Below are 10,483 nucleotides of genomic sequence, written 5' to 3'. Positions count from 1 at the left end.
CAATACCCCAACAGAAATGGCTCATATCCCAAGCTAAAAAAGCAGATGTCAATGGGGGGGGGGGGGGGGGGGGGTAGGGGGACAATGGAAAAAAGATCAGTAAATTAGCTATATGGAATTAATATTGTTTTCACCTCACCTCCATTCTCCCCCCACCCAAGAACTCATTACTTTTCTTAACAGCTATTTCAAATCACTTAAAGAACTAGTATTTCTCACCTAACCTGAACATAAATTCTCACAACTGTTTGATCTCATTTTTAAACGCTCCATAAGTTACATGACCCTTTGCACACAGATGGCCCATCCATTTCAACCACTAATCCTTTTCATTATTTACATTCCCTTCACTTTTAAACACATCTATGTTGGTAACTTTATATGCATACTTTAGTTTTTATACTTTGTAACTTTTATACAGCTGGTGTACATCACAAAAAAACTGCACCAAATTTGTTACTAACTTTAAAAATCCCACTCTAAGGGCAGACCTTTGAGAGAACTAAAACAAGGGTTAGTGAACGGTTTGGTAGGCCAAATTCAGCTCATGGCTCATTTAGGAAGTTATGACAGAGACTAAATGGCCTACAAAGCCTAAATTATTTACTAGCTTAACTTACCCTTTACTGATAAACTTTGCTGACCCCTTAACAAAACCACAATTTTTCATTAAAAAAAAATATGTATGTGTGTATATATATATATATATGTATTTATATCACATTTATATATAGGTATATACATATATATATCACATATATATATCACATTTCAATACACTGAGTGCTTAGTAAGATGAAAGGTAAACTCTTTGAAAGTTAAACTATTTTTTCAATTGAATGCAAATAGGTCCATTTCCTTGGAGATGGACAACTAGGGAAAAATGAAACAAATTCCTGACCAAGAAGTTGGATTGCAAAAATAAAACCCTTCCAGTGTAGTCACAACCTCAAATTAGTAGCTATTCCTATTTTCGAGAACAATCTTTAGTTCAGTTTCAGCTAGGAGAAAAGAAAGGATGGTGGGTTTTGATTTTGGATTTTCCACTCCACAAGAGAGAGGTTCCAAGGAAATTTGCCTTCTTCAGAATAACCTAACAAATCAGAAAAGGGGCTAACTAGAGTATCTGGGGCATGAAGCTTTTTAAAATGGCTTTTAAAACTTTAAGGCAAAAAGTATGCATCACAACATTAGATTTTTACCGGCATGGCTATTCTGAAATGTGTTTTTATAATCCTGCAAACGTTGGCATGATAGTTGCTGCTCTCTCTTCTCTATTCATGGAAGGCAATGAGTTATAATACATCTACCCAGAACAGCAGAGCATTTCAATTCTATTGCTGTTAGGGTACTAAAGAGCATAAGCCTCTCTATGATTTTCCTCATCAGCATAACTATAGTAACTTTATGGTGTTAAGTGTTTGTTCTCAAACAAAGTTTCATCTATGATTTTGGGGGGGGCAAATCCACACTTCATTTGACACAGTTCCCTAGCATAAAAGGAAACAAACTTTTTTGAAATAGAAGTATTTCCCTTTAGAGTAAAATTCCCATTTGACTTCAGTACAGTAAAAAAAATTACTGTGTAAACACAAACTTAAGATAAATTTAATTGAAGAAAATTTTCATTACAGAAATTAACAATGCTTATCATTCTTTAAACACCATATACGTTATTAATATATACTGTATATTTCCAATCAACTCCATTCTTAGGCTCAATTTAAGAAACACAATTATAACAGGTTTTATACAAAAAATACTTCACTAGGAAAGTAGACAAACTGCACAAAAAAAGTACATGTATAATGTGCATAGCAAGATAGCTTGAAGCATCTATGTATGGCTTTCTTTAAAATAAAACTTTTGGGGGAATGGGCCCATTTGGGACCTACTGTTACAGTTGACATATGTAAACTGTTTCACATCTTTTAGGCACTTGCTAACAATAGTGTTCAATCCCTGAAAAATGAATTTACCCAAAAAAAAAAAAAAATTCTACATCTAAAATAAAAACCAAGAAAAGGACATGGGTAAAGTCTTACATATTCCTTTTAAATTAAACAACCAGTTTTATTAGTGCATGCACAGAACTAAACTGAAGGAAAATAAACTTTTTATGTCAAAAATTTTCTGTGCAAAATTTACATAACAAACTGAAAGGTACAAAAATATGTACAGGTTTAAATTCTTTCTTATATACAGAAAAGAAGCCCTGAAGTTTTCAGTCAATGAAAATGTTGTAACACTTGTAGTAACAATATAACAAAAATTATACAGTAATTTGTAATACAAGGACTCCGTTATCCAATGATCCAACAAAATTTGATCCAAACTTACACGGTGAAGTTTCAGTCAATGATTCTGTCGTTGTCATGAAAATATCCATTTTAAAACCCTACCTGCTGGGTATGTCCCCTAGGAATCTGTCCTGAAATTGTATGCACTGTCACTGAATCCACTATTAATGCTTCTTTATTTCAACTGCCAACAAGCAGTAAAGAATCTGCTTTGGGCTGTCAATCATACTGAAAAGGTGCTAACAAAAATGGTTTGTCCCAGAGAGTACATGTTTAGACACCTAACAGTAATTAAACAGCAAAAATCTGATTTGCTTTGCTAATCTTGTTTCAAAATATGGTTTCTGGAGAATAATTTTTTATTTTCAAGAAAAGCCATTCCTTGGAAGTGCGTCTACGGTCCACTTTTTAAATGCATGGCAACCAAGTCAAAAATGGGCCATTTGGTTTAAGAGGGACAAACAATTTAAATCAAGTAAGCATAGTTCTGTGCAAGAGAATCACTGGAGATTATCATCAAATTCAGAAAAATGTTCAAGTTCCTTCACTAGACTTCAAACTAGACCCAGAGAGTTTAATTCTTCTTTTGAGGCTTCTCATCTACTACAGTGCTTGACACAGCCATTTAGAAAAAGAAAATCACCTTGGGAGGGTATTCCAATCCTTGATGTGGGACACAGCGTAAGAGAAAAAAAGATGTACTTGTCAAAAACTCTCTTCAAGCATCAAGAGGTATAACTGTACTTAGTTACTCTAAGGAACCTAATACCCTTCAAAACAGCTCTATCGAGCAGATGTAAAGTTAAATTCTTTACTCAAGCTCTCTTAGTGTATCTTCACAAATGATGAGGAACTCCTTCAGCTCCATGGTGAAAGAGCTCTCTCCATCTTCAGAGGAGCTACACTTATCAGATTCCTAAGGCTGGTGGAAGAAGAGAGGGAATGCAGTTGTCAGCCGTTACCCTCTACTAAGAGTCCCTAAATAACTAAACTGGGAAAACTTTTATCAAAATTTTCTTTAGCCCTAACTTCCCAACAACACACTTAAAAAAAACTAAATCAAGGTACATCTGTGCTGTGATTAGTTTCTTTCAAAACTTATGTGTGCAGTGACAGCATTTGCAACTATCACACATAAAACTTTTCTAGTCTCCCATGGAAATACAGCCTACTTTCCGATGTTCAATTTTAGGTATATACTGAAGTAGACAATTACCTTAAGGTAATTCAACCCACTGTTTTCTTCTAAGACCCTTTTACTTCTCTGTTCCTTGGTAACTACAGTAAATTATTCTAATATATTCCAATCACGAGTAGCTTCCATTAAATGTCTCTGCCCATGACCAGCCCAAGCATCCTGATTGTCAAATACTCTACCACAAAACCAACAGTTAAATTTAGCTTTTGGAACATTTTCAGAGGTAGTTTTCACGATCTGATAATTGTTTTTGCTCATCTTTTTGAGTGTTAATTTTAGCACAAATCTTTCTTTCACAGAACTAACAGGTTTAAATGTTTTATGCCTCTTGGAAAAATCATCATAAATTGTTTGTGAAGCATTACCACAAACCGGTTTCAGTAAAGCATCGATAGTTCTTTTTGACAATGAAACCTTAAGTACACGTCCATTAAATTTAGCAATAGTTTTCATTACACTTACTACTTCTGGGGCATCTGCATCAGGATGATTCAAAACTACAACTGGCTGGTTTCTCCTAGGACATTTCACAAGCTGTGTGGAACTAAATGGGAAAAGCCGCAAAGTTCTGACTGCATCTTTTGAAAGCCTCGGTCTGCTAAATCCAAACGATTCACGGACAGCTTCAGGTTTTGCCTTTTCTTTACACTTTCTATGTAATGTTGCCTTTTTTCTTGGAGGTTCTTGGTAACTATCCCTACACTTTCGTTTACAGTTCCTGTTTCTAGGTACAAAGGCAGTTTCAGAATCTTTACTTCTTACATGAGTTTTTATTCTTGGAAAATTTTTTTTGGAAGTCTTTTTTCTATCGAAGCTTCTCTCAATTGTACAATTTGTTTTACACCTTAACACTCTGGTATCTGAACGGTCAGTGAAACACACTGGTTCTTCAGAAGATTCTGGGCATGTCGCAGTAGAAGTTATCACAATTTCATTTGCTGGCATCATATCATCTAGTAAGAAGGGTAAGGCATCTCTAGAAGATTCTGGCTCTCTCTGCTCTCCTCCTGTAGTCTGATTAGATGGTACTTTGTCTTTCTGCAATGAGGATGCAGAGTTGTTTACAGACAGATTGTTAGCAGCAGTCACATTTAAAACAGGGTTAAAAATTTTCAGCAATATTTTTTGTGGTGTTCCTTCAGGTTTCTTTGGCTGTATGTTTTGATAATACGTACTATTTTGGACTAATTTAGGCTTAAGCAGCTCAGTCTTATTTGGCATCACACACTTTAAAAAAACAGCTTGTTTGCCATCAGGCAACAGGGTATAAAGAGGTGGTTTGGGAAAAATCTCGTTCTGCTGTTTTACTGATTCCAAAATATTCAACTTGGTGCCCTGGTGCTCAGAAGCTACATTAGGAGTAGGAACAGCTTTCACTGAAGAACTTGCTGACGTTTTAATAATGTACGGGCCTTTTAACGGCAGAGTATTTTCGGAACTACTTTTCATGCTCAAGCAACTGCCAATGCTGGAACATAGTGCAGGTGTCAGACAATTACTGTTTGGTTCCACCTTTAAAAAAGGTGTTCTGCAAGGCTCCTTAGCTGTAGTTCCACAAGCTTGAGCACTCTCAGTTTTGACAGTGGAAACACCTTCAAGTTTCCCATGATTAAATGTTAAAATCATCCCGGGTTTCTTGTTTAAAAGAAGAGAAGCAGGTACACCTTGTGTGTTAACCAATGGAAGTGGTCTTCCTGAAACAACATGTAATCCAGGCTTGTTAGCAATGTGCAATGGTACAAAAAAGCCTTTTGGAGTCTGAACAAATATAGCTTTTTTTGGTTCTGAATTTAGAAGTGGACTCTGCCTATATAAAGAACCTAAATTTTGTGTAGTGGCTCGCAGTTTATCTTTTACGAGCTGCTGTGTTATTATTGCATCTGACTGAGTCTTAAGTAATGTGCCAATACCTGAAATTCTAGGTGCCTTTTCTGAATCTCTCACATCTTGTGATATTGACAGATTTTGTTTTTCTTTTCCACTACACTTTAAATTCAGATCATTTATAGGCACATTAATCCCTATACCACCAGATGGAATTGGGAAGACGCCTTGTACTTTGAAGTCTTTTGAAGATTCAACTATTTTGCCTTCTCCCTCAGGTTTCTGAAATGACTGGTCACAATGAAGTGGCAGGCCTTTATCTGGAGTCTTACTAGAGTCCTGTTTTACATCAGATTTTGTTTTTAACCCATCCTGAAGTAACTGGTTTACTTCAGGGGGCAAAAATTCTGATGCCTGTTGGCTGTGGAGAGAGAAAACAGATGTGATTCTAGGCATCATAGGTGACTCAACATTAGAAATGTCATCCCACTTAGATTTTTCAGTCATATTCTCTAAATTTTGATTTTCATTAGTGTAGAAGTTCTGTCCGTCAATGTTTTGTCCTTTTTCTAACACACATTGTTCTTCAATTTCAGCTTGCATTTTTAAAGTTCCATCTTTAGTATTTAACAGGCTAAGAGATGCTAACATGCTATCTGGATTTGAGCTCTCCTTTCGCACCAAAGATAAAACCGATTCACTTATTGGTTGTTGAACAACCGTTTTGCTTGATGAGGGTTCTTTTTCAGACACCGCTGTTCCTGAAAACCTACGACGTTTATTAGAATTATTTACTTTTGAGTAATTATGAAAGGGTAATGATCCGTGGTTGGAAGATTCAACAGGTAACTCAGAGCTGACATAATTAATGCAATAGTTATGCATATCTCCGCTATTGTATGCATTTTGTTTGGTAGCAGAGTTGACTTTATCTGGACTTCTAATGGCAGCACCTGGTATCTCAGGGTGACTCTGAGGAATGTAACTTCCCCATAAGTCAATATTATCTTTTGTTTCAACTTTTGTGGCCAAATTCACTGATGCTGTAACCAATCCTGATGCTGACAAAGACGACACACTTTTTTCATCATCCACTGTTTGAAGCATATTACCCGTTTGAGATAGCAAAGCCATTTCTTTTTCTGATAGGACTTTCCCTGAAAGTAGAGGAGATGAGCACGAAAATGGAGTAGTTGCTTTCATGTAAACGGTGTCACTTAACTCAGTTGTTACTCCTGCTAAAAATCCAGTAGTGTCCAGTGTCTGGGGCTGCAAATTGCCAGTACCATCCTTTGCAGCATCTGGCTGTGAGCCTGGTGAATATAAATTCTGTTTACTGGTAGGCAACAATTTTATTACAATATGTTGTTTTCCATCCACCATCTTAAAACCCATAAAATCAGCACTGTAGTTAGCAGGAATTGTTATTCTATTATTTTTCACCATCAACACTGTAGGTCCTTGTACAGCGGTCTTCAAGAAACCTAGAGTCGAATGTGATCCCTCTTCAGCTCTATTATATTGCCCAGTGGACAGAAGAGTTGGCTTTTCTGACCCTAACTCAGCAGGTTTATCGTTATTCTCACAGTGTGGTCTTTCGTCCTTTTCTTCATTTAAATGTTCTTGAACAAGATGGCTCTGGTCTTCAGATTTAGCCTGTGTTTTGTTCAGTTTTTTTAGCACTTGAGTGTTTTTTTCTATACTTCGGTCGCTTCCATTGTTGATCTTCTTGCGTTTCCAGAATGTCTTCCTTGATGCATCTATTCTGTATCTTTTCAGTATCAGCTTAAGTCCTGAAGTCTTTGTCATCCTTTTTTCATATTTGTCTTTTTCCAGTTTCTCTTTTGCATATAAGTGTTCTTTGTGCAAAGTTATAACATGTCTTACGAGGTGCTCTCTCTTAGTGGCACCATAGCTACAATATTGACAAGTGAAGGGAAATGTACCAGAATGAATGTGAAGGTGCTTCTGAAGCTCTCCTTTGGTAAAACATATATGATGGCATTTACCACATTTATAATGGATTTCATTATGTCTATGAATGTGCTGAACAAATGTGCCAACATCCTGGGTGGAGAATTTGCACTTTTCACATTGAAAATTACCATTTACACAATGTGTGGATGTAAAATGCTTTGTCAAGTCTAATAAAGTATACACACTCTCATTGTTACAAATGTCACATTTTACTAAAGTGCTTCTGTGTGTCCGTCTGTGTTGTTTAAATATCTGGAAGTCATTTGCTGAAAAACTGCACATTTCACAAGGATATGAAGGTAATTCACCACGGTGCCACATCTGAAAGTGTTTCTGTAAATCATTTGGGCTATATCGAGTGCTATCTCGGCATTTTAAACAGTTGAAATTGAGTATTTTTGCCGACATTTTTAAACCCTCTTCTTCAACTCTCTCAGACTTCTGGAGCAGCATACACTCCTCTACACAGCTTACAGTCTTTATACTGACAGATTTTCTTGCAGTCTGTGGTTGACGCTGAAATAACTTTCTGTATTTGTCAACTTCATGTTTCAAAAAGACTTCATTTGGAATATTTATCTTCGGCAAATCGATTTTCACATTTTTTAGTTCATAATGAAAACGACTTTCTGAAATTTTTGGCCTAAGCACTGATCTAATAGTATCAACTATCTCATTTTTCACATCATAATCTTTTTTTAAAATAGTTTGTTTTTCATCAAAAAATAACTGTTTCTGTTCAGATGGCATGATTTAACAAAAAACCCCAATTTCTTTTTTCTCTAAAAACTGAAGTTACTTGTAACTTAAACAGGAAACAATACTGTTGCAAGACATCTTCAAAATACGAGGATTTTTCCCACATTAACTCACCTGAAATCAAACAAAGAATTGAATTTTCATCACGTAAGCATCAGTAATTTTCATTAATTTTAAAGTTCATTTTGATACAAAATGCCAATGTCGATCAAACACATAAAAAGAGATGGAAAAAAATTGTGGAGCAGTTCGAGGACAGCTTACCAAGAGGTAAGAGTTGGAAGCAGAGATGGCGCTAAGCAGGAAGTCAGCAGCTACAAGCTCTACCTGCAGCCACTCTCTGGGACACCAGGCAGGCTTCGACTTCTCTGCACCTCGGTTCTGTCATCTAAAGAAAACCACAACTGGATAAGCACCCTTAAGCTCTAAGATTGCTATATGAAATTGATATTACAATCTTTAAACAGGATTTGAAAAATCTTAATGAGAGCCATAAAAATTTCAGTTCCAATTACACACATGTACTAGTAACTTTCTCCCTTCCTTAGCTGACCCTATAGCTATTACCCTCTGAGAAATCCAACAGACTTCCCTCCAGATTTTCTACTTCCTTAGTGCCTCAGGGATAACTTACGTTTAAAATAAGTTTCACTTATCTAACAACAACAAAAAGATATTATGTGCTCTTTCAAGTTATCACTACTAAATGGTGTAAAAAAAAAAAAAAGAGAGAGAGAGAGAGAAATGAGAAGGAATAACACATTTTGCTGGGGTACGATTAAGTCCACCTACTACCTTTTTGGTTCCTGACCATCTTGGCTCTTTGTCCCTAGAACCCAGGTACATGGCAGCAAGAAAAGCCCCTGGCATAGGAGAAGGCACCCATTACTACCTGCCTCCATTAACTCCAACACTTACTGGTTTGTGTTACTCTAGACAAGTCTCAATCTCTGTCTTCGTTTCTTCATCTATAAAGTGAAAAAGAAAAATTAGCACTTCCCCTTTCACAGGGTGTTGTAAAGATTAAATAAGAAAATATATGTAACGGTATCCTGTAAAGTGCTATATAAATTGTAGCTATCACTACTGTGATGACCATGGAATGACACATTATGAGTCAAACTGCAAAGGAATAAAAAATAGTAAAATAGTAAGATGTGATAATACATCGGTGAGATTGAAATCTGAATACTGAAGGTTCAGCAGAATAGCAAAATGTGTACTGGAAAAATTGTCTTCTCTTACTTTTGTGATCTTAAATATATATTGTGAGTAACAGAAAACTAGATAAACTAAAGAAAATAAAGTGTAAATCACATTGAGCTTCACCCATAATGTCTATTCAAAGGTCTCAGCTTTAAATTTCAATTAATCTAGGGGCACCTGGCTGATTTAGTTGGAAGAGCATGCAACTCTTGATCTCGAAGTTGTGAGTTCAAGCCTCACATTGGGCAGAGAGATCAAATAAATAAAAACTTTAAAAATGTTTTCAATTAATCTAAGTAACAAGAAACATTACTATTTCAGAAGTCCTTTATTAAGAAACCACAGATAAAAGTTACATCACATTACATATTAAGAGACTCTTAATATTTCTCACACTTAGTAATTTTGGTTGGGTCTAAAAAACACATTCTTTAGTAGTCTCAAATATATAAATACTAAACTGATAATTCATTAGTAGGGTACCAGTCTACTGAATTTTTTTTTAATAGTGAAAAATCAGAATTTCACTATTCAGTGCTACACACCATCCTCTGACTCATATCATTTCCTCAGAGTTAATCTGCCGTGGGTGGTAGGACACTCGGGAACTGCACAAAATACGGAACGCTTCACGAATCTGCGTGTCATCCTTGCGCAGCGGCCATGCTGATCTTCTCTGTATTGTTCCAACTTTAGTATAAGTGCTGCCAAAGCACACACTGGTTTCCTAAATGTTTTTACAGACTGTGTCTAACTCAGTAAATTATTAAAATTTTCACTAAAAATTTACTATATTATTTAAAGCTAAATGTAAAAACTTTTCCTTCGAAAGTAAGAAAAACTAACAAATGGTCGGAAGAAAGTTCACGACACCTGGTAGATACTCCACACCAACTGAGAAGATTCCCTGCAGACTGTCACATTCTCAACAGTGACCAGCATCATAATCACCTATGGAGTTTTCCCCATACCAGAATCTGAGGGTGAGATTCAAACATGTGAAACTTTTAAGAACACCTATAATGGTTCTTCCCCATTTGCCTAAATATCATATTATGGTCACTCTGGACCATCCATACTCAAGCCTTTCTATTATACATGTAATCAAGAGGAGACTATATCGTGGGTTTTATTATAAAAGGCAAATTGTTTCTTGTGGTAACAGTACATGTGTCCAAAAATATATAGGTAATGCTGAAAATAGATTGATAGGATTTCT

At 35.9% G+C, this 10,483-nt stretch overlaps 1 protein-coding gene and 1 non-coding gene across 7 annotated transcripts in view; both read right to left on the bottom strand.

The window, feature by feature from the left end:
• Positions 1-1,586: 1,586 nt before the first annotated feature.
• The window catches only part of ZNF518A (zinc finger protein 518A), a 28,075-nt gene continuing 19,178 nt past the window's right edge, over positions 1,587-10,483 (bottom strand). For 5 of the 6 annotated variants that reach the window (XM_086680502.1, XM_086680505.1, XM_086680503.1 and 2 more), the window contains 3 exons: positions 8,977-9,026; positions 8,323-8,446; positions 1,587-8,172 (listed from right to left, as the gene is read on the bottom strand). In XM_086680502.1, the coding sequence (XP_086536628.1) occupies positions 3,589-8,049 (4,461 nt within the window). In that variant the 5' untranslated portion in view covers positions 8,050-8,172; positions 8,323-8,446; positions 8,977-9,026 and the 3' untranslated portion in view covers positions 1,587-3,588. The remainder of the gene's footprint in view (positions 8,173-8,322; positions 8,447-8,976; positions 9,027-10,483) is intronic. The other variant, XR_015241760.1, reaches the window with a different exon arrangement.
• On the bottom strand, positions 9,878-9,980 carry LOC112854925 (U6 spliceosomal RNA). Its single transcript, XR_003222998.2, has one exon. It is a non-coding gene; the product is annotated as a U6 spliceosomal RNA (small nuclear RNA).

The sequence above is a fragment of the Puma concolor genome, chromosome D2, assembly GCF_028749965.1.
Source record: "Puma concolor isolate L17-30 chromosome D2, mPumCon1.1.hap2, whole genome shotgun sequence".
In the NCBI taxonomy this organism is placed as follows: Eukaryota; Metazoa; Chordata; class Mammalia; order Carnivora; family Felidae; genus Puma; species Puma concolor.
Note: the sequence above shows the minus strand (reverse complement) of the source record. Positions and strands in the feature narration are given on the sequence as shown.